At 41.7% G+C, this 25325-nt stretch overlaps 1 protein-coding gene across 1 annotated transcript in view; it reads left to right on the top strand.

Annotated features, from left to right (window-relative positions):
• Positions 1-11374: 11374 nt before the first annotated feature.
• Positions 11375-25325, top strand: part of RFC1 (replication factor C subunit 1) — an 81711-nt gene continuing 67760 nt past the window's right edge. Inside the window, exon 1 of the mRNA XM_081093048.1 lies at positions 11375-11640. Coding sequence (XP_080949174.1) covers positions 11638-11640 — 3 coding nt within the window. The 5' untranslated portion in view covers positions 11375-11637. The remainder of the gene's footprint in view (positions 11641-25325) is intronic.

Here is a 25325-nt window from a genome sequence, read left to right on the forward strand (position 1 = left end):
CTCATTGTCATGGAGTGGATGCCCCAGCAGCTTGGTCCAGAGGCACAGTGATGACAGTTCTTGCTTTTCATGTCTCCTGAGCGACTGCTGCACCCAGACTGCTCGCCCCCTACTCCTGGTGCACAGCTGCCACCTGGGATGCCCCTCTTTTTTTTTCAGGTGCTCGGTCCCCTGTTTTCTGTACCCCGCATCTGCCTCTTCTCTCTTCACTCCCTCATTTTGGTGGAGCATGTTTCCCAGTAGGGAATCAATTTTGGAGGCAGGCTTAGGGGGGACTACATGTCTTTTTTTACCCACACGTTTGCTTGTTTGATTGAGTTTAGAATTCTAGGTTGGGGCTCATTTTCATATAAGCTTTTGAAGGGAGACAGAGGTGATGATTCTGGTGTTGGAAGAGCCTGATGGACCACCCTGGGCATCACTGGTATGTGTAGCAGCCAGAGTGACATTCCCTGGAATGTCTCCAATTTCATCAGTGAGGGAAGGGAGGCTGTGGCAGTGGCAGTGGTAGTGACAGCAGCAGCAGCAGTTGCCGTTTCCAAGGGTAACCTTACACAGAAGCCTAGTGATGGCATCTGGCTTCATTTCTCCAGCTCCTGCTCCTCTAACATACTAAGTACCAAATTTTGTTAAAACAAAACAAAGCAAAATGCCCTCTTTTTGGTTGTTTCCTTTGACTCTCACTCATGGTGCTTGTACTTGGTCATCTTTGTTTTGTGGTGTGTGCGTGTGTGTGTGCATGTGTGTGTGTGTTAATCATCACCTGAGGATATTTTTTACATTGATTTTTAGAGAGAGTGGAAGGGATGGAGGGAGGGGAGAAAGAGAGAGAAACATTAATGTGAGAGAGACACATTGACCGGTTGCTTCCCGCATGCGCCCTGACCAAGTCCGGGGATCGAACCTGCAACCCAGTTATGTGCCCTTGACTGGATATTCTGAGATCCTTCGGTGTGGGGGCCGGCACTCTAACCACTGAGCCGCCAGCCAGGGCGTGCTTGGTCATCTTTAATTGTGAGTGGAGACTTTGCAAGTGGTGAGAGGGTGAGCCATACAGATATCAGGGAAAAGAGCACTCCAGGTAGATAGTGTGTAGTGAGTAAAAGGTCCTTGAAGTAGAAGTATGTCTGGCACCTTCAAGAAATGATGAACTCCTTAGGGGCAGAGACTGGACTTGGGGTGGTGAACACACAATACTCAGAGTGATTTCTGTTTCCTACACTGAAGGCCAACAGACACAATGTGTAAATGAGATGTTGTAGATTGTGCACCTGACACTTGCATAGTTTTGTTAACCAGTGTCACCCAAATAAATTCAATAAAAAGGGGGAAGAAAAGAAGAAATAATGAAGCCAGTGTGGCCAGTGGAATGAATGAGTGCAGTAGGGAGTCAGTACAGAGAGGGAATGGGACCAGATGGTACAGGGGGATGGAGAGGAATCTGTCTTATACTCTTAGTGAGAAGAGGAGCACTGGAGAGTTTTTAGCAGAGTGACCTGAAAGGAATCACTGTGGATGATGTGTGCAGAGTCTACTAAAGGGTGACAAAGGCAGAATCAGGGTGATTCGTCAAGAGACAGTAACAAGTAGAGAGGCGACGGTAGCTTGGACCTGCATGGTAGTGCTGGATGTGGTGAGATCTGTTGGGTTCTAGTTATATTTTGAAGAATGAGCTAACAACATTTCCTGAGGCTTGAGTGTGTGTGTGTGTGTGTGTGTGTGTGTGTGTGTGTGAGAGAGAGAGAGAGAGAGAGAGAGAGAGAGAGAGAGAGAGAGAGAAAGTTAAGGGGTCAAGGATTACTTCAAAACTTTTGGCCTGAGCAAATGGAAGAATGGCAGTACTATTAGTTGGGATGCAGGTTTATGAGGGAATATCAGGAATTTGGTTTTGGACATAATAACCTTGATATATCTATTAGATAGCCAATAACCTTGATATATCTATTAGACAGCCAAATGGAGATGTGAAGTTGGAAAATGGACACATGATTCTGAAGTTCATGGGGAAAATCAGCAGTTGATACAAATTTAAAAGTGTCAGTATTCAGCCAGTATACAAGGCTATGCGGCTGGGTGAGCTAGCTCACCAGGCAGTGAGTATAGAAATGAGCCCGCAGGCAGTCAAGTATTGAGAGGACAGGGAAATCAGCATCTGAGGAGTGGCTATAGAAGGAGGAAGAAAGCCAGGAGACTACTGATGTCCCCAAAACCAAGCGAGAAAGTACTTCATCAAGAAAACTCATGCCCTAGCTGGTGTGGCTCAGTGGATAGAGTGACTGCCTGTGAACTGAAGGGTCTCAGGTTTGATTCCGGTCAAGGGCACATGCCCAGAATGCGGGCTCAATCCCCAGTGGGGGGTGTGCAAGAGGCAGCCAATAAATGATTCTCTCTCATCATTGATGTTTCTAGCTCTCTCTCCCTCTCCCTTCCTCTCTGAAATCAATAAAAATGTGTTTAAAAAAAAGAAAAGAAAAAGAAAACTCCTCACGGAGAGATATTTTATTGAAATCACAGAGATTTAATTTACAGGTCATTAATAATTTATTAATTGTACCTTCTTAAAAATTTCATCTTCACAGCCATCTTATACATTATACATAAATACAAATTTTCTGATTTCTTTGCTCATGATTATTTCTTTCATTCCAAATCTAACAGACATTTTAGACATAAAATGTCCAGAAACAAATTCTTATTTCCTATTCCCAATCCTGTTTGTTGAACAGTACAACTATCCACCTTGGGGATATCATTTTTTTTTTAATTAAAAAAAAAGTTATACTTATAGAAAACTTACAAAAAGCAGTACAGTGTTCATGCGTATCTTTCACTCAGTTTTGCTTCATGTTAACTTACATAATCACTTATAATGATCAAAATCAGAAAATAAACACGGCTATGATACTATTTACTAAAGTATGAACCAATCAAATTGTACCCATTTTCCTCCCAATGTCCTTTTTCTGTCCGGGGTCCCACATTGCATCTGGTTACTGTATATTCTCAGTCCTCTCCAGTCTATGACAGTTCCTCAATCCCTCCCTGTCTTTCGTGACCTTGACACTGTTGGTGAATCCTAGTCAGTAGTTTTGTAGAAGGTCTTTCCATTTTAGTTTGTCTAATATTGTCTCGTGATCGGATTTAGACTATGGTGGAAGGAAGGGAAAGAAGTGGAATCTCTATATATAAAAGGCTAATATGCAAAGTGTCCCCTCAGGAGTTCAACCGGGAGACCAAGAGTTCGATCGCTCCCTATGACGTGCGCTGGCCACCAGGGGGTGGCGTGGAATGAGGGAAGGCCCTGGTCAGCAGCCAGAAGGCCTCGATCGGCCCTGATTCCCAGCCAGGCCTAGGAACCCTACCCGTGAAGGGCTTTCGTGCACCGGGCCTCTAGTTGAACTATAATAGTGAGTTTCAACATATAGTAATGTTAAGTGTTCTTAAACTGAAATATTTTCAAAACAATGTCTAGAGAATTCAAGTTATTAGTAATGATGCTGCACTAAATTCACCAATGCAGTGCATCCCAGAGCTAATGATAGTATTTCTATAAAGGCACCAAACCAGGTATAATATTTTAAAATGTGGAGTCTAACGCATTTGACCTTGTCCTTTTTTTTTTTTTAATCCTCACCTGAGGATATTTTCCCATTGATTTTTAGAGAGAGCAGAAGGAAGGGGGAGAGATAGAGAGAGAGAAACATTGATGTGAGAGAGACACATTGATTAGTGTCTCATCTGTGCAGCCCGACTAGGGCTTTAGTCCATGGGCCAGGCCGACACTCTATCCGCTGAGCCAAACCGGGGCAACCTTGTCTTAAAGCAAAGTTAGTTCTCTCTATAGCAGGTAGCAGCTTAAATGCATATGTTAAAAGTATTGTTTATATCCCTTTTGTGGCAATAAATCCGACTTCATCTGATAAGTTTTTTGCTGTATATTTTGTGGAAGATGTGAATTTATTGGAGTTCCTTTTTCATATGTCTTCTATTCTGACTTGTGTTCATTTACAAGATTTTTTTTTAAACCTCCAATATACCCTAGTCTGTATAAACAATGATGATATTCAATTTTATTTCAACTGCATATTGAGAAATATGACTGTGAAATTTCCATGGAAGTTAGATTTTTATTTTTACTGCTAACATTGTTAAAATATAAATGAGGGTTCTGGGCATACCTTATCATAGAATCTCAGATTCTCAAGAGTCTTAAAGGTCTGTTATATCCAGGTATGTGGTCATTCTTCCTATAACAGTCGTTCTCAAATAATAGCTGATGGCAATTTTCTTTATTCACCATGCCTCACATAGTTTCTATGAAACAACAATAACAACAAAATGATGGAATTACTTTGGTTTGTAGCTTTTGGGAAATGAAACATTATCCTAATCATAAAACCTATCACTACGAAATGCTGTTGGCATTCCCGTTGCTCTGTTTATACACATAGATACATTATATATAATAAAATACATTGAGATACATTATATATAATCAAATGTGTATATCAACAGTAAAGCTTTATGATTTTTAATAAATTTACTATTTTAAATGTCAATGTTTCTTCTAACCTAAGTGAAAATACTGATTTCCTTGGGAGAAACTTTCTATTATTTATACGTTATAAAAATCTTCAGGCAAATTTATATAAATTTAGATTACCCAAGCATAATCCCATTAAGAAGGTTAACTGGCTATCATCCAAGAATTAAAATAGATGACATAGTTAGTGCCTAATATCCTAAATTAGAATATGTGCACTTTAATGGTAACAGATATGACTTAATGATTACGTTCATAAATGGATTACAAGGTCGACATCACCGGTCTGGCTCTGCAGTCATCGCAAACACAGCAGAGGACAAGCTGCCTAGCAGACTGTTTTCTATAAGGAAAATGTTCCAGTAAACCCTGACAAGGCAGGACAGGCTAATATTTATCCAGAGGGCCGAAAGTCACATTTGTTGTTGCACAGTGAAAATTTGATTGATTCCTAGTGACTTATAAACGTCTATGTGAAAGACAATGCAACAATTGTGCTCCTGAGAAGGAGTTTAAAGTGACTTCAAGTGAAGAGGTATTCCTATGGCACAGATAAGTTAGATAACGCAGATAACCAGGGCGGAGGCATTGCCACTGAGGATTTATATTGACCTTTGCAGTTGTCTTTCACTGATACACAGTAGTTACGTGAGATTATAAAGGATGACCAAATACAAATCATGCCCTTTTTAATGAATACACATCTGTCAGTCCATTCAGGAGGGCAGCAATTTAACTCTCTGTGTAAGATATGGAAAGAGTGGCAATAATATAATAAGAATAATCCCAACCATTTGCAAATTTAGAAACATACTCAGAGAGATGTTAATGTCAATATTCTAACTTTGGGAGTAAAGAGTTCTCCATGGAATGTAAACAGTTCTTCCAAAGGGATCTGTCCCTAAGTGGGGCAGGAAAGGGACCGCTGACTTGCACAAAACTGGCTTTGTTGATAGAGCTTTCCCCGAAGCCTTTTCTTCATAGGACTAAGACAAGGCCAGTGAGCATCAGGTATCAGATCCAATGTAAACATATCCCTTAAAAATTGTCTTCTTCATGTTAGGTCTCAAATCCTTATTATAAGGACAAGAAAAAAAAATTTTAGGATTTCAATAGGTGTCTTTAATTCTGGAACTTTCAGGGCTATATTATCTGTTACCAACTACACTCTACAAATGAATTGTTAGTCTTATTTATTCATCAGTTGGGTTGATATATATTGATATTAAGAAGAGCTGAACTAATGACTAAGGAGAGTATGAAGAAAACTTTTGACCAAAATACTTTTAATAAAACATGCATGGAGTCTTTGTTAGTTAATATTTTATATAATGAAGAACTGACTTTTCTATGCCTTTCTGAAAAACTATCTAAAAATCAGCAGCCCTGCCCTGGCCAGTGTGGCTCAATTGATTGGAGCATCGTCCTGGGCACCAGAGGGTTTCAGGCTCAATTCTTGGTCAGGGCACATTCCCAGGTTACAGGTTCGATCCCCTGGTCAGGGCACCGATGTTTCTGTCTCTATCTGTCTCTCTCCCTCTTTCTCTCTGCCTCTCTCTCTCTCTCTCTCTCTCTCTCTCCTCTTTCTCTTAAAACAAACAAACAAACAAAACATGCACACAAACACAACAAAAACCCCCAAACCACACAATATCCTTGGGTAAAGATTAAAAAATATCAGCAGCCTAGTTTGTTATGTTCTTTGTGTATCCCCAATTTCTTGGAATGCATTATTGCAGTCTTTCAACTAAGACCTAGAAATGGAAGTAGTTATGACGTATTATTTTATTCTCATCAAAGAAGGGCTATATAGAAATGGAAGGTGCATATAGAATGGTCTTTTGCCTGGAACAAATTCAAACTAGACACTATTAGAGAATAGTGACAAGTAAGGGTTAAAATCCAGATGCAGTTATTACGTAGAAACAAATTTAATAAGAAACTCACTCAAGAGATATATGCACCAGTCATATAATTGGCTTTCTTGCTTTTCTTTGAATATATTTAACTCATACCACATGAGGGCCTTTATACTTGCTGTCCCTTCTCAACATTCATGTCTCAATGTCCCCTTCTTAGACGTCTTTTGATCACTACTTCCCCATTCTTCTCCCCAGCTTTCCTCTATCTCACTATGTTGCTTCATTTTCTTTTAAAAAATATTTTTTATTGATTTCAGAGAGGGAGAGAGAGATAAAAACAGCAATGATGAGAGAGAAACATTGATTGACTGCCTCCTTCAGGCATCCTACTGGGGACCAAGCTCACAACACAGGCATGTGCTCTGACCTGTGACCTCCTGGAATACACTGTGACCTCCTGGTTCGTAGGTTGATGCTCAACCACCGAGCCACACTGGCTGGGCATGCTGCTTCATTTTCTTTACAGCACTCACACTTATCTAAAAATAAAAAATTTATTCTTCCTCAAAAATATAAACTTCAAAGAAGCCGGGACTATCTGTCTTATTTACTGTGGGTTCCCAGCATGCACACACAAAAAAGTGCTGACACAGCAGAAGCTCAATAAATATTTGTTGAATAGTACATGAGTAAAAATCACCACAGTTAAAAAAAAAAAAAAAAAAAAAAAAGGCATCAGTGTTCTGTTCATGCTTATTTTTTTGAGCCCTTTAAAATGTTTCTATTATGGTTATCTTCACACCAACTACCTCAAAACTTAGTGCCTTAAAAGAACAATCATTTTGCCGAGGCCGGTTTGGCTCAGTGGATGGAGCGTCGGCCTGCGGACTGGGGGGTCCCGGGTTTGATTCCGGTCAAGGGCATGTGCCTGGTTTGCGGGCATATCCCCAGTGGGAGATGTGCAGGAGGCAGCTGATCGATGTTTCTCTCTCATCGATGTTTCTGACTCTCTGTCTCTCTCCCTTCCTCTCTGTAGAAAATCAATAAAAATATATATATATTTTTTAAAAAGAACAATCATTTTATTATGCTCACACTACTGTCGGTCAGAGTATTTAGTCAGGTGAGGTGATCTTTCTGTTGTACACAGTGTTGGCTTGGGTCACAGTGGAATCCCACCAGCACCTGGGAAGATGGCTTCACTTTAAATTCTGGCACCTGATGGAGATGGCTATAAACCTGGGCTCAGCTGGCCCCTTCTTTCGCTTTACATGGCAGCTCAGGCTGCTTGAGAGAGCAAGGTGGGAGTCGCTAGTCCTCTTAAAGCTGTCTGGACCTGGCATAGTGTTGTATTCACCGTTTATTTGGTCAGATCAGTCACAGGCCAGCCCAGGATCAGGTGAGAAGTATCAAAGCAGATGCAGTCATTTTTAATATTTCTGAGAGACAATATTTCCAAGCAGATGTTCCTAAAAAAAAAAAAAAAAAACCAACACAATCCAACAAATTAAATTCAGTATCTTTCTGGAAGTTACAGGCTTCTGATTGAAGTCCCACCTAAATTCAAAGGAGGCTTCAAAATGCTAATAAAGAAATAAAGAAGTTAAAAGTGATATAATGGAAAAGATATGTATACTTTTTATACTATGCTGTACACCTAAAATTAATACAAAATAATATTGAATGTAAACTATAATTAAAAATAAAATAAAAACTTTTAATATACATCTTCTTTACTTATTTAAACATAATAAACACTGTGAATTGGTTTAGTTCCTCTGAACTTATAGGCAAAGATTCATATATGGACTCCAGGTAAAGGAACCAGCAAATGCAAAGTGGATAAATATTATTCTTGTGATTATGGTAGTAATAAAGGCATATGAAATTACTAGAGGCCCAGTGCACAAAATTAGTGCACTGGTAGGGTCCTTAGTGGCTGCTGGCTGGCAGCCCGGGCCTCCCTCCCTTCTCCTGGATGGTCTGCCCCCTGGTCAAACTCCTGGAAGAACTCCGGTCAAAGGGACAATTTGCGTACTACACTTTTATTATATAGGATAGTTTTTATGTAATGTGGATAAATCTTGCTTTTGTAAATAGTATATGTGATTGCTATGATTAACAGAATCAATATAAGTAGTGAAATTACTAATGAGGGGCCCTAGCCAGTTTGGCTCAGTGGATAGAGCTTCGGCCTGTGGACTGAAGGGTCCCAGGTTCGATTCCGGTTAAGGGCACATGCCCATTGTGGGTTTGATCCCCAGTGGGGGGCATGCAGGAGGCAGATGATCCATGATACTCTCTCATCATTGATGTTTCTATCTCTCTTTCTCTCCCTCTCCCTTCCTCTCTGAAATAAATAAAAATATATTTAAAAAATTACTAATGAGGGGACAAATAGGTTTATTACTTTTATTTGGAGCCCCACCAGTAGTTTAGTTGCTAACACAAATGGGTAACTGCTACCCTTAAAGATTGAAAAATCCATACTATTATGCATGAAGGCATGAATTGTCAGTTTTTTGCATACTTTTTTGGTAAATAACAATTTTTACTTTTTGTTATTAGAGTCACAATCTAATGATTTTATTAAGCTATATTTACATTGTGCCCTTGCTTGCTGGCTCCCTTTTATTTCAAGAGTGGGAAGTGCAACTTCCTCTTAGCCAGGCCTGGTTATTTAATTGGTGGGAGGATATTTCCACATATGGGTTCATATGTGGATTCATTATGGATTCATATAGGCAAAGATTTATGTGATGTGTCTTCTATGTACATTTTTCTGAGGAGAAGGTTCATAGTTTAAAAAATATATTTTTATTGATTTCAGAGAGGAAATGAGAGATAGAAACATCAATGGTAACAGAGAATTATTCATTGGCTGCTTCCTGCTTGCCTCCTACTGGGGATCAGCCCGTAACCCGGGCATGTGCCCAGACCAGGAATCGAACCATGACCTTTTGGTACATGGGCAGATGCTCAACCACTGAGCCACACTGGCCAGGCAGGTTCATAGTTTTTATTAATCTCTCAAAAAATCTAATGACTCCTCCCTTCCCCATTCAAGTATTTCTAAGCAAAATTCCAAAGTAGGTAAGTTCATTTTTAGAGTTATCTCCCTTCTTGTGTAATTAATAATGGTAATAATAGTGGACTTGCCCGGCCAGCATGGCTCAGTGGTTGAGCGTTGACCTATGAACCAAGAGATCATGGTCCAATTCCCAGTCCGGGCACATGCCCTGGTTGTGGGCTCGATCCCCAGTGTGGGGCATGCAGGAGGCAGCCAATCAATGATTCTCTCTGATCATTGAGGTTTCTATCCCTCTCTCTCTCTCATTTCCTCTATGAAATCGATAAAAATATGTTAAAAAAAAGCTGACTTAAAAAATTATTACCTGCTACGTGCCAGGAAGAGTTCTGTAACAAGCCTATGAAGTAGTACTATTACTCCTATTTTACAGATGAGGAAACTGAGGCACAGTAAATTGCCCATGGTCACCCAATAGAATGTGGTGGGGCTGGGAACCCTAGCACATTGGCTTCAAAGGGACGCATGCAAGGAGGCCCTGTTCATGAGTAATCGTTTACTCCTTTGCAAACTGCGGATAATAGCAGGCAGTGTCATCATGGGGATTAAATGAACCAAACTAGGACAGTCCATAGTTGTAAGCCTAACACCGATTACAGTGGGCGCTTAATAAACACCAACTCTCCATGCTTAGCCATTGTTGAATTCCAGGGACCTCGTTATCTCTCATTGTAGAGGCAGTGGTGTGATTAAGTGCAAGTCCTAACAGGGTGGGTGGGTTAGGACTTGAAAGTCTAGGACTGATGCTGGAGATACTGCTCTTCCCACTGAACTCCTGCAGTGGTTCTCAACCTTCCTAATGCCGGGACCCTTTAATACAGTTCCTCATGTTGTGGTGACCCCCAATTTCATGGTTACAAATTGAACATAATTAAAGCATAGTGATTAATCACAAAAACAATATGTAATTATATATGTGTTCTCCGATGGTCTTAGGCGACCCCTGTGAAAGGAGTCGCGACCCACAGGTTGAGAACCACTGCCTTAGGGTCTTACCTTTTCTCTTAAACTTGTATGCAAATGTTACATTCTATTCCACAATCCTGTCGCCTATCTATTAATATAAAACCTGTTTACTCCCAAAGCTTTGGGATCATTGTTTTTCTATGAAGATGCACCTTGGTTATGGTTATGACTGGACTTCACCCCCCTCCCCTCCCCTGCTCTTTGGGGAACTTGGCAGGGCAGGTTTGGAGGCCTAGATGCCTAGTCTGGCTTCGTTTTGGAATAAAGCTGGACTCCTTAGCTTGGTTAGGTCTCATATTTTTCTTTTTTAAGAATATTTTAAAATTTATTTCAGAGAGGAGGGGAGAGGGAGAGAGAGAGAGAGACATCAATGAGAGAGAATCTTTGATCACCCGCTCCTGCACGCCCCACACGGGGGATCGGGGATCGAACCTGAATCCAGTCACTCCCGGCTCATTGGTGGACCCTCAGCTACTGAGCCATGCGAGCAGGACTAGGCCTCATAATTTTCATTTATATAATATGGAGCGGTGGTTGTCTCCCCCCCCCCCCCCACCTTGACATTCCCCGGTCCTTTCTTGCTCTAGAACTAGATAACCTAAAGGTGATCCTTAGCCTGCTGGTTTTCAAACTAGGGGTCTCCACGTAATAGGTGAAAAAGACCAATCGATGGGCCAAACATGAAAAAAAAAACCATCAGAGTAAATGCCGTTTGGTGAAAGCCTTGTTTAAAAACAGCGGCTTAGGTCTAACCCGTGAGAGTCCCTCCTAAACGGACTTCTCACTGCGGGTGGCGCAGCGGGAAGCCACGGCGGGCGGCGCGGCCCCGGCGGGAGGCGGGAGGCGGGAGGGCCTGGGAGCCGCCCTCCCGGAAGCCGGGCTCGGAAGTTCCCCGCGAGCGCCCCCGCCAGAGCCCGAGGGCGCGACTCCGCGCGGGGTCCCGCCGCTCCTCGCGAGGCTGCGGCCCGCCCGCCCGCGCCGCCCGGCGTCCACGTCACACTTCCCGCCGCGGCCCGCACCGCCGGGCGCCGCGCGCCTGTGACGTCATCGCCAGGCGCCGCGCCTCCGCCTCCCCGCTGCTGCAAGGGAGAAGTAGTTGGCGCGAATGGGTCCCGAGCTCCGGTAACGGATCCCCCAACCCGCCGGCCCGCCCGCCCGCGCTGTGTCCTGGGGCTGCGATGGTGAGCCCCCGGGGAGGCCGTGCGGCTCTGGGCGCGGGAGGCCGCGGGCGGGTGTGGACGGGGCTCTCGTGGTGCGGAGGGGCGGGGCGGGCGGGGGGCTGGGGTGCGCGACTCCGAGGGGAGCCAGGCACCGAGGGGACCACCCACCGGGCGTCGGTCGCCCCGCTTCGCTTGGCAGCCGGCGCGCCGGGCTTTTGGGGTGCGCGGCAGTGGCGCTCTTTCCCACTCTTGGGGGCAGGGTGGGAGGAAGAGTCTCGAAGGAGGTTTCGGGGTGCAGAACAGTGGTTTTCCTGCTCAGCACTGCCCCGGACCTGGGCTTAGGTCCTAGGTGAAGCGTTCAAAGCTTCTTTTTAAATTTATTTTTAAAATATATTTTATAGATTTTTTGCAGAGAGGAAGGGAGAGGGATAGAGAGTTAGAAACATCGATCAGCTGACTCTTGCACACCCCCCACTGGGTATATACCCCCCCCCCCAACCAAGGTACATGTCCTTGACCGGGTCGAACCCTGGACCCTTCAGTCCGCAGGCCGGCGCTCCATCCACTGAGCCAAACCGGTCACGGCCGTTCAAAGCTTCTTTAGGTCTTAAGGGAAAGGAATGTAACAAACTTTTTTTTTTCTTATGAATAAGTTATCTCAGGCCTTCAACTTTATTTTTAACAGTTTCAGGAGCTGCTCACGCAGGCGCTTGGAGACCTAGGGCCTGGGGAGGGTGTTTTGTTTTGTCTTGATGGGTGCACAGAAGTCAAAGGGTTAACACGACCCCCCCCCCCTCAGTAAAAACAGATGTAATACATTTGACAGCTGTCATCGCTTATCACCTGATGTTAACATCGTCACAGCAACAGCCCAGAAACCTCAGTGCAGGATTGTGCATAAAGCATTTAAATGAGGAGGGAGATAATTATGCAGCCGCCAAAACAGACATTCACGGTGCTAGGGCCATAGATACAGGCCTGTGTTTGAGATATTTTAACTTAAAGGACACTTTATGATGTTCATTACACCAGAATATACTGAATAATTAGACATAATTTTTCCAATCCTTCAGTTTGTCACAAATGCCAGCATTGTGGGGGTGGGGGGGGGTGGGGCTGGGGGAGGGGGAGTTTTTTTTTATGCTAAATTGGGAAACCTTGTGTTTTTTTTCCAAGAGGGATAAAATAATGATTATAGCTACCTTGGAGTAAGTATCTTCTTCAGGTCCATATGTGATCTGTCTGTTTTACTACCTTTTCTCACTTAAACCTCACAGCAATCTAGTTTTACAGACGGTAAAGAAGGCTTTCAGAGTTTCAACCATTTGTCATACAACTAATACATTGTTTAATTAGAATTAGAACCCAGGGATTTCTGACTGCTAGTTTATACCGCCTCCATAAAACGATCATACTTCAGGCACTACAGTGTTGTGGAAAGTTGATGAGATTTGGAGTCCTGAAGGTGAGAGTGAGGGGATGTTTTAGTGTTGTTGTGCCATTTAATCAGTTTGTAGTTTGGGGCTTAACTTTACACTCTTTAAGCCTCCATCTTTTTACCTATAAAAGGGGGAAATACAGCTGCCTTAAGTAATTGTCTTGAGGATTAAACAAGATTATATATGTAAAGCTTCCATTTTGGTGCCTAGCATATGGTAGGCAGTATACATTTACATTCTACTCATAATCTAATTTTCTCAGGAAGGACTTTTTAAAAATTTTTTTTATTGATTTCAGAGAGGAAGAGAGAGTGAGAGAGAGAGAGAAACATCAGTGATGAGAGAGAATCATTGGTAGGCTGCCTCCTGCACGCCCCTTACTGGGGATCGAGCCCACAACTTGGGCATGTGCCCTTGACTGGAATTGAACTCAGGACCCTTCAGTCCACAGGCCAACGCTCTATCCACTGAGACGAACCAGCCAGGGCAGGAAGGACTCTTTATGGAATGTTACATAGAGTTTAAGGGGCATCATAGATGCCTCTGCTGTTGTCAGTTACTGTGAACAAAACTGGTATAGTCAGCTTTATTTGATCATTTTCACCTAGAGATACTTTACATTGCAGTTATTTTTTTTTCTTTAGAATTTCTTTTCACGGTGCAGATGAAAAACAAAGCCCTTGTAAGAAACGAAGACATATTGGTCAGTTTTGCTCTTTGTTAATGGAAAACAGCAGTTAATAATGTTCAATAAAGTAGATAAGAATTTTGGATTATATTGACACTTAATTTAGTCTTTCTGGTTGCAGGTTCAATTCCTGGTCAGGGTACATGCCTGGGTTGTAGGCTTGATCCCTGATAAGGGGCGTGCAGAAGGCAGCCTATCCATGTCTTGCTCTCACATCAGTGTTTCCCCCTGCTGAAAGCAGGTTTCTGGGGTTTTGTTTAGCTTCTATATTTGTTACAATGTTTCTTAAACTGCAAGCTCAGAGGCCAGCAAGGCAGGCGGGGAACGTTGGAGTCCTCCATCACTGAGGCAAGCAAGCCTCATGTTCAGTTTAAGCTGCCTGGCTGCCGGCCGCCATCTTGGCTGGCAGTTAATTTGCATATCTCGCTGATTAGCCAATGGGAAGGGTAGTGGTCGTACGCCAATTACCATGCTTCTCTTTTATTAGATAGGATACTATTTTAGAGGGTTTACATATTTTCTGAGGCCTTTCCATATGCACCAGGTTAACATTTCTTGTCCTGGGACCTGCATTTTTTTCTCAAATATTTTTCTTTTTTTAAAAAAATAAATCTTTATTGTTCAGATTATTACAGATGTTCCTCTCCCCCTCCACCCTCCCATAGCTCCCCTCCACTTGGTTCCCACCCCACCCCATGCCCTTACCCCCCGCCACTGTCCTCATCCATAGGTGTAAGATTTTTGTCCAATCTCTTCCCGCACCTTTCACACCCTCTTCCCCCTGAGAATTGTCAGTCCACTCCCTTTCTATGCCCCTGCTTCTATTATATTCACCAGTTTATTCTGTTCATCAGATTTTTTTTATTGACTTAGTTTTTAGATTCACTTGTTGGTAGATATGTATTTGTTGACCCTTTGTTGTTCATAATTTTTATCTTTACCTTTTTCTTCTTCCTCTTCTTAAAGAATACCCTTCAGCATTTCATATAATCCTGGTTTGGTGGTGATGAACTCCTTTAGCTTTTTCTTGTCTGTGAGGCTCTTTATCTGACCTTCAATTCTACATGATAACTTTGCTGGGTAGAGTAACCTTGTCTGTAGGTTCTTGCTATTCATCACTTTGAATATTTCTTGCCACTGCCTTCTGGCCTGCATGGTTTCTGTTGAGAAATCAGCTGATAGTCGTATGGATACTCCCTTGTAGGTAACTGACTGTTTTTCTCTTGCTTCTTTTAGGATTCTCTCTTTGTCTTTTGCTCTTGGCATTTTAATTATGTTGTGTCTTGGTGTGGTCCTCTTTGGATTCCTCTTATTTGGGGTTCTCTTTGCTTCCTGGACTTGTCTTTCTTTCATCAGGTAGGGGAAGTTTTCTGTCATTATTTCTTCTAATAGGCTTTCAATATCTTGTTCTCTCTCTTCTTCTGGCACCTCCATAATTCGGATGTTGGTATGCTTGAAGTTGTCTCAGAGGCTCCTTACACTATCTTTATATTTTTGGATTCTTTTTTCATTTTGCTTTTCCGGATGGGTGTTTTTTGCTTCCTCATATTTCAAATCCTTGACTTGATTCTTGGGATCCTCTAGTCTGCTGTTGGATCTCTGTATATTATTCTTTATTTCAGTCAGTGTATGCTTAATTTCTGACTGGTCTTTTTCCATTTTTTTTTTTGGTATTCTCATTAAGATCCTTGAAGGTCTCACTAAGTTCCTCAGGGGTTTGTAGAAGATTCTTGAGTAACCTTATAACTGTGGTTTTGAACTCTATATCCAGTAGTTTGCTTTCCTCCTTTTCTTTCATTTGTGACCTGTTTCTTTGTGACCGCATTTTGGCTGCTTCCCTGTGTTGATAGAGTGGCTTTGTGTGCTAGGTGTCCTGTAGGGCCCAGTGGCTCAGCCTCCCCAGTCACCTGAGGTGGACACTCTTGGTGTACCCCTTTGTGGGCTGGGTGCACAGTCTTGTTGTAGTTAAGCCTTGACTGCTGTTGGTATCCCTGGGAGGAAATGACCTACAGGCCAATTGATTGCAAGGACCAGCTGTGTCTATAGTGGAAGAACTGCTGTGCTGGAGACACCCTTATGGGGCAGGACTTGTTTCAGTGGGGCTTTGGTGCTCACTGAGTCTGCCTCTTGAGTGTGTCACTTACGGATGTGAGGAGTTGAAATCTGGTATCTGACCACTGGGTACACTGGCTCCTGGCTCTCCAAGGATGTACAAATTCAACCAATGTGTGAGTCCACCCAGCAGGAGCTACCACTAAATCTGCAGATTTCACCTCTTTGTTTGGGGTTTGGAACTTTTGGGGTTCTCTGACCCAGCTGCAGTTTGTTAGGTTAGGCTGCAAAAGGAGAGGCGATTCATTTGCGCCGCTGAGCACAGCTTGGGTGGGTTGTAAATTGGGTGGGGCGGGGTCTCAGAAAATCACCAGGGCGGAGCAAACAGTGATGGCTGTCTGTCAGCCATTTCCAGGTCTCCAGGTCTCCACAGTAACAATGATCCCTGCGAGCAGTTCTGCAAGAAAGCCACCCTCGCTTCCCGACCGATGCCAAACAGTCGAGTTTCTCCCTATAGGAGTCTGAGTCCTAGAGTGTCGCCGGAAATGAGTTTAGTGCAGTCGGGAGCTTGTATCTCCCGATCGAAAAAAACCGCGCACCCAGGTGCAGCCTGGTTCGCATGCCTTCGTACCTCTGTTCTTGGCGCCTCCGCACCTCCTACCCAGCCTCAATGCTCTTTTTTCTTTTCTTCTAGTTGTAGAACTTCCACTCAGCCAGCTTTCCCGTGGTTCTGGATGATAGCCGTTTTGTCTTTTAGTTGTAGTTTTAATGTGGTTGTGGGGGGCGGCACGTACAGGTATATACCTTATGCCACCATCTTGGTTGTCCTCTCAAATATTTTTCAATTAGAAGTTATCAATAAGAGAATAAAATACTATATCTACAAACTGGAATACTATGCAGCCATTAAAAATGGAAAAACTTGCATGGCCAGTGTGGCTCAGTGCTTGAATGTAGACCCATGAACCAGGAGGTCATGGTTTGATTCCTGGTCAGGGCACAGGCCTGGGTTGCGGGCACAATCCCCAGTGGGAGGCGTGCATGAGGCAGCCAGTTGTTGATTCTCTGTCATCATTGATGTTTCTCTTTTTCCCTCTCCCTTTCTCTCTCTGAAATCAATAAGAACATATTAAAAAAAAAAAAAAGGAAAAATGTTATGCCCTGCTGTGAAACAATTGCCAAGCTAATTCAGTGAAAAAAATAAGGTTCAGGAAATATGTGAAGTATGCTACAACTTTATACAGTAAAAGAGAGAAAAGAATATATACATATTTGCTTGAAGATAAAATCTCTCAGGAAGAATACACAACTAATACATAAATAACACTTGTTGCCTGCAAAGATGGGAAGTTTTTGTTTTTTTTTTTTTAAATATATTTTATTGATTTTTGACAGAGAGGGAGGGAGAGGGATAGTGAGTTAGAAACATCGATGAGAGAGAAACACCGACCAGCTGCCTCCTGCACATCCCCCTCTGGGGATATGCCCGCAATCAAGGTACATGCCCTTGACCCGAATCGAACCTGGGACCTTTCAGTCCGCAGGCCGATGATGCTCTATCCACTGAGCCAAACCGGTTTGGCGGGAAGTTTTTTTTTTTTTAATTAAATATATTTTATTGATTTTTTAAAAAAATATATTTTATTGATTTTTACAGAGAGGAAGGGAGAGAGATAGTTAGAAACATCAATGAGAGAGGAACATTGATCAGCTGCCTCCTGCACATCTCCTACTGGGGATGTGCCCGCAACCCAGGTACATGCCCTTGACCGGAATCGAACCTGGGACCTTTCAGTCCCCAGGCCAACGCTCTATCCACTGAGCCAAACCGGTTAGGGCAAGATGGGAAGTTTGTGTCAAAGGAAAGGTGGGAGGGAGACTTTTTTATCCTTTTGAATTTTGAAACATATGAATATAATGTCTATTTAAAGGAAATGAAGCAAAATTGAAAATAAAAAGAATATAGGCATAGCTAGTTTTTTTATGCTTTGCTATATTGCACTTTATAGATGTTGTGTTTTTTACAAATTGAAGGCAACAACTTCCACCAGCAAAAAGATTACGACTCGCTTTATTGTAATAATTTATTGTGGTGGTCTGGAACTGAACCCACAATATCTCTGAGGTATGCTTGTAAAATAAGAAGCCATGTAAACAATTGGATTGCTATGAGGATTTAATTAATTGGTCAAAATGCAAATAAAACCTGAGAGATGCCATTTTTAAGAAGTCAGTATATATAATTTTCATTGGCTGGTATAAATATTTATTGAAAATATAAAAATAAGGTTTAATTAAATACACAGGAGATTATGGGCTAGCCTTTTTGAAGAGTTGTCAGGTAAATAAAAATACATTGTAATTTGATCTGTTTCATCGCGCCACTCTAGGGGACCCCTCTCACATCTTAGTTTATTATGTGAATGCTCCCCCTGGAGAAGTGCTGTGACCCTATTGTAATGTAGCTTTTGTCATATATACTGGTGCTTGGCCTGTAAAGTCCCTACCTGCCTCTGTGATCTCATCTCTCTGTTTTTTGTATATATTAAGCTGGTTCTGTCTTGGTTTTTGTTCTTGCTGTTTTCTCCTTTGAATACTCTTCCCCCAGATCTTTACATATCTCTGCCTTTTTCATTCAAGTCTCAGTCATCACTTCCTTAGAGCTTTTGGTTTCATAGCTAAGAAACCATTGCCTAATCCAAGGTCATGAATATTTATGCCTATGTTTTCTTCTAAGAGTTTTATAGTTTTAGCTCTTACTTTTAGGATTTTAATTCATTTTGAGTTAATTTTTATATATAGCATGAAGTAGTGGGCCATCCAAGTTTATTCTTTTGCATATCCATTTGCCCCAGCACCATTTGCACACTATTCTTTTCCCCTTGACTTATCTTGGCATCCTTTTAATGGTCAAAAATCAGTTGACCATTAAAGTGTGAGGGTTGTTTTTTTCTGGATTCTCAATTCTATTTCCTTGATCTGTATGTCTATCCTAATAGTAATACACTGTCTTTACTATTGTTGCTTTGTGATAAGTTTTGAAATTGGGAAATGTGAGTCTTCCAACTTTATTCCTTTTTTCAAGATTGTTTTGCCTCTTCTGGGTCCCTTGAATTTCAATATTAATTTTAGAATCAGCAGAGAACCCAGCTGGGATTTTGATACTAATTGTTTTGAATCTGTAAATCAATTTGGGGAGTATTGCCATCTTAACAATATTAAGTCTTGTGATCCATAAACATGGGATATCTTTCCATTTATTTAGATCTTTTTTAATTTCTTTAAATAATGTTTTATAGTTTTTAGAGTATGTATTTTATATTTCTTTTTTTTAAATATATTTTTTATTGATTAAGATATTACATATGTGTACCCTCTACCCCCCCCCCCCCTGCTCATCCCCTCACCCCCCCATTGTCCGTCCATTGGTTAGGCCTATATGCTTGCATATAAGTCCTTTGGTTGATCTTTCCCCCTTGCCCCCACCCTCCCCTACCTTCCCTCCAAGGCCCGACAGTCCAATCAATGCCTCTCCGTCTCTGGATCAGTCCTTGTTCATCAGTTTATGTTGTTCATTATATTCCACAAATAAGTGAGATCCTGTGGTATTTATCCGCTCTCCAGTTCCATCCATGCTGTGGCAAATGGTAAGAGTTCCTTTTTCTTCTTCCTCTTCTTAAAGAATACCTTTCAGCATTTCATATAATGCTGGTTTGGTGGTGATGAACTCCTTTAGCTTTTTCTTATCCGTGAAGCTCTTTATCTGACCTTCCATTCTGAATGATAGCTTTGCTGGATAAAGTAATCTTGGTTGCAGGTTCTTGCTATTCATCACTTTGAATATTTCTTGCCACTCCCTTCTGGCCTGCATGGTTTCTGTTGAGAAATCAGCTGACAGTCGAATGGGTACTCCCTTGTAGGTAACTGACTGTCTTTCTCTTGCTGCTTTTAAGATTCTCTCTTTATCTTTTGCTCTTGGCATTTTAATTATGATGTGTCTTGGTGTGGTCCTCTTTGGGTTCCTTTTGTTTGGGGTTCTCTGCGCTTCCTGGACTTGTAAGTCCATTTCTTTCACCAGGTGGGGGAAGTTTTCTGTCATTATTTCTTCAAAAAGGTTTTCAATATCTTGCCCTCTCTCTCCTTCTGGTACCCCTATAATTCTGATGTTGGTACGCTTGAAGTTGTCCCAGAGGTTCCTTACACTATCTTCATATTTTTGGAATCTCTTTTGTTTTTTCTTTTTCGGTTGGGTATTTTTTGTTTCTTTGTATTTCAAATCTTTGACTTGATTCTTGGGATCCTCTTGTCTGCTGTTGGATCTCTGTAAATTATTCTTTATTTCAGTCAGTGTATGCTTAATTTCTAGTTGGTCCTTTTTCATGTCCTCCATGGTCTCACTATACTCCTTGAGGGATTCATTAAATTTATCGGCGGTTTCCATAAAATTCTTGACAAACCTTATAAACGTGGCCTTGAACTCTATATCCAGTCGTTTGCTTTCCTCCGTTTCTGCCATTTGTGACCTGTTTCTTTGTCTCCGCATTTTGGCTGCTTCCCTGTGTTGATAGAGTGGCCCTGCGCGCCAGGTGTCCTGTAGGGCCCAGTGGCTCAGCCTCCCCAGTTACCTGGGGTGGACACTCTTGGTGCACTCTTGGTGCCTTGGTTGTTGTAGGATCACTGGGAGGAATTGACCTCCAGGCCAACTGGCTGTGGGAATCAGCTGTGTCTGAAGTGGGAGAATGGTCCCCCTCTGACCACTGGGTACAGTGGCTCCTGGATCTAAGGAGGTGCTAATTCAGCCCCTGCCTGAGGCCACACAGCTGGAGCCACAAAGAGGCTCAGCTGTGAAGCAATGCAAGCCGCTTCGGGGCCTTGGGCCTTCTCTTGGAAGTTCCGGGTCTCCCTGGCTGGGCTGTGGTTAGGTACATTCACATGCAAAAGCCTCTGCCGCAGCCTGGGTGGGGCGGGGTCTCAAGGAGTCAAAGGGCGGAGAAAACAGCTACGGTGATTCTCTGCGCCCGGAGTCGCGCGTCTCAGTGTCCTGGTAACGGCTGCAAGCACCTCTGAGGGGAAGCCGCCCTCAAGTTCGCCCGCTGCCGCCTGACAGACCAGCCTCTCCCCGTATAAGTCCTGGGTCCCCAGAGACTTCCCGGAACCGGAGTTCAGAGCAGTCGGGAGCTTGTGATTCAAAAAGACAGCCGCGTCCTCAGGTGCCACCCCCTTTCCGCGCGCGTGAGCCGCCGCCGTACCTCTGCACTCAGCCTCCGCAGCTCCTCTGGCTCTCAGCGTGCTTTTCTTTCCTTCTAGTTGTAGAAATTACACTCAGCCAGGCTTCTGGTTGTTCTGGATAATGTTTGCTCTGACCTTTGCAGTATTTTTCAATTGTTGTGTGAGGCGAAAATTTCCCGGTGTTTATCTATGCCGCCATCTTAGTTTTCCTTCCTTTATATTTCTTTTGTTAAGTTTGTTTCTATGTATTTTGTTCTTTTTAAAAAACATTTTAATTGATTTCAGAAAGGAGATAGAGAGAGAAAGAGAGAGAGAGAGAGAGAGAGAGAGAGAGAGAGAGAGAGAGAGAGGAAACACCAGTGATGAGAGAGAATAATTGGAGAGCTGCCTTCTGCACTCCCCACCCTGGGGATTGAGCCCACAATCAGGGCGTGTACCCTGACTGGGAATTGAACCATGACCTCCTGGTTCATAGGTTGATGCTCAGCCACTGAACCATGCCACCCGGGCTGTATTTTGTTCTTTTTGATAATACTGTATATGGAATTGTTTTTATAATTTCACTTTTGAATTGTTCATTGCAAGAGTTTAGAAATACAATTGACTTTTGTATGTTGATCTTATATCCTGCAATCTTGTTGAACTCATTTAGTAATTCTAATGGTTTTTAAAGTGGATTTCTTTATATATAAGATTATTTCATCTGCAAATAGAGATAATTTTACTTCTTGTTCAATCTAAGTGCTTTTTATTTTATTCTCTTTTTTCTTGCCTAATTGCTTTTGCTAGAACTTCTACAGTGTTGGATAGAAGTGACAAAAGGCATGTCTTATTCCTAATGTGATGCGAAAGCATTCCAACAGCTTTTTGCTTTCAAAGTATAAGGCCTTAATATAATTTTAAATAATATAAAATTATTTCATAGTTTGTCTCTGCTTTGCTGCTACTGGTTATATCCAACAAATATATTAGACAGATATAGTTTAGCATTTTGGTGGTTTTCAAGATAAAAAATTTTTGCATTTGGATAGATTTTATGAAATGTGTGTTGCTAATCAGTTTCTGCTGTGTATTTGATATACTATGTTAAAATAATCAAACTTTTATAATTCTTTGTTCTCAAAATAGAGAAATAAAAACTGAAATATAATATTTTGGTAACTAGTTTTCAGAGCACTGCAGTACTTACTTTGTACAAAATCCTGTATTCTTCAAAGGTAAATGAAGACAGTGACACAATTTGCTTTCTATTTTGCATTTTGATAAGTATAATTTATTTACTGATTGAGCACATTAGCAGTCTAAAAAAGTAATTAGAGCTGTTTGGTTATATGTCAGAATAAATATATATCTACATTTGTACTTTGGCCTTTTGAAATTAAAGATATTATGACAACTTTCCTCAGTGTGGATTGAGGAGTACTTACTGCAGAATTTTTTATCTCTTACTACTGATAGATTTATAACCAATCAAGTTGGAAATGTATGGACAACAGACTTTTTCTTTAATCTTTTAGAAAAATTTAAATTCTTTATTGTTTAAAGTATTACGTAAGTCTTCTGTTCCCCCCATTGACCTCTCCCCAGCTATTCCCACCCCCTAGCACATGCCCTCACTGTCTGTGTCCATTGGTTATGCTTATATGCATGCATACAAGTCCTTTGGTTGATTTCTTAACCTCCTCTCCCCTGCCTTCCCTCTTAAGTTGGATGGTCTGTTCGATGCTTCTATGACTCTGGCTCTATTTTTGTTCATCAGTTTATGTTCTTCACTATATTCCACAAATGAGTGAGATCATGTGGTATTTATCTTTCTCTGACTGGCTTATTTCGCTTAGCATAATGCTCTCCAGGTCCATCCATGCATGCTGTTCCAAATGGTAAGAGTTCATTTTTTTTTTTTACAGCAACATATTATTCCATTGCATAGCTGTACCACTGCTGATGGGCACTTAGGCTCTTTCCAAATCTTAGCTATTATAAATTGTGCTGCTATGAACACAGGGGTGCATATATCCTTTCTGATTTCTTGGGATATATTCCTGGAAGTGGGATTACAGGGCCAAATGGGAGTTCCATTTTTAATTTTTGAGGAAACTCCATACTGGTTTCACAGTGGCTGCACCAGTCTGCATTCCCACCAGCAGTGCACGAGGGTTCCTTTTTCTCCACATCCTCGCCAGCACTTGTTGTTTGTTGATTTGGTGATGAGAGCCATTCTGACAGGTGTGAGATGGTATCTCATTGTCATTTTGATTTGCATCTCTCTGATGATTAGTGACTTTGAGGATCCTATATAATAAAGAGCTAATATGCTAATTAAACCGAACAGCAGAAGGACCTTCCAGACCAGTGGTTCTCAACCTTCCTAATGCCGCGACCCTTTAATACAGTTCCTCATGTGGTGATCCCCAACCATAAAATTATTTTCGTTGCTACTTCATCACTGTAATTTTGCTACTGTTATGAATCATAATGTAAATATCTTATATGCAGGATGTATTTTCATTGTTACAAGTTGAACATAATTAAAGCATAGTGATTAATCACAAAAACAATATGTAATTATATATGTATTTTCCAATGGTCTTAGGCGACCCCTGTGAAAGGGTTGTTTGACTCCCAAAGGGGTCGTGACCCACAGGTTGAGAACCACTGTTCCAGACGAAGCTGGGCCGAGCTCCTTACACAAATTTCGTGCATTGGGCCTCTAGTGTTTTCACATGTATTTTGACCTTCTGTATGTCCTCTTTTGAAAAGTGTCTATTTAGGTCCTTTGCCCATTTTTTGATTGGATTGTGTATCTTCCTTTTGTTAAGTTGTATGAGTTCCCTGTAAATGTTGGAGATTAAACCCTTATCAAAGGTAACATTGGTAAATATGTTCTCCCATGCAGTGGGCTTTCTTATTGTTTTGTTGATGGTTTCTTTTGCTGTGCAGAAGCTTTTTATTTTGATGCAGTCCCATTTGTTTATTTTCTCTTCAGTTTCCATTGCCCTAAGACAGGGGTGGGCAACCCCTGGCACGCGTGCCAAAGCTGGCACGCCAGTAACCTTTGCTGGCACGCGAAACCCTCTCTTATAATCTTCCATTTACAATTTTTTTCTTAATATCGACTTTTTTATTTTTCAGATAAATTCAGTGTAGGTGCATCTTAGATAAATAAATAATTTTACATAAGAAGTTATCTTAAAGACCATATACACATGGATTGACGAGAGAGGGGAAGAGCAATTTCTATGCCTCTGCCTTAACTCTCCCTGCCTTCCTAGATCCGACCAGTGTTTTGGTTTCATCCACATACGCTTGTGAATCTTTGTTCTCAGTGATGAATTTTGTTAAGTCTCGTAATAGGAGTAGCCTAATGGATGAAAGTAGTAGCTCGTGCATATCTCTGAAGGTCACGAAATATAAACCTGATGTAAAATCTCTGTCATCAGTGATGCAGCAGCGAAAGTCCTACTGATAATATCAAACAGAATCATAAAGTTTTCTGTCGGACTATCAGTGTACATGTATACATTAAAAAATAAATGTATTTTTCATCATCATATACTGTGTTTTTGTCGCTCGAATGAATTTTATTATTTCTTCAATGTTCTTCACATATGTACACCTTAAGAGATATCAAGTAGGTGTAAAATGTTCTCAAAAAATTAGGGTTGGCCAGAACCGGCTTGGCTCAGTGGATAGAGCGTCGGCCTGCGGACTGAAAGGTCCCAGGTTCGATTCCGGTCAAGGGCATGTACCTGGGTTGCGGGCACATCCCCAGTGGGAGATGTGCAAGAGGCAGCTGATTGATGTTTCTCTCTCATCGATGTTTCTAACTCTCTATCTCTCTCCCTTCCTCTCTGTGAAAAATCAATAAAATATATTTAAAAAAAAAAAAAATTAGGGTTGGCACGCAGAAGAATTTTGAGTCAGAGATTTTGCTTGTTTCGGCATGCACTCACAAAAAGGTTGCCCACCCCTGCCCTAGGAGCCATATCGGTGGAGAAATTGCTTCGACATGTCTGATATTTTGCTGCTTATGGATTTTTCTAAGATTTTTATGGTTTCCTGTCTTACGTTTAAGTCCTTGGATAGCAGACTTTTGAAAAATAGTTTTTCTGAGTACTTGGAGAAGTCTGGTACTTTGTCTTGGCATATGTTTATTAAAATCGCACTTGGGCCACTTGATGGGCATTGTTTCTCTCTGACAGTGTTATAGAATTGTTAGTTACACCTTAGGGTAGGAAAATGCAAAAAGTCTTTTTGCTTACATTTAGGAGCAACTTAAATTTCAAAACTTTTACTAG

This window comes from Myotis nattereri (assembly GCF_964212035.1).
Source record: "Myotis nattereri genome assembly, chromosome: 1".
Lineage (NCBI taxonomy): Eukaryota > Metazoa > Chordata > Mammalia > Chiroptera > Vespertilionidae > Myotis > Myotis nattereri.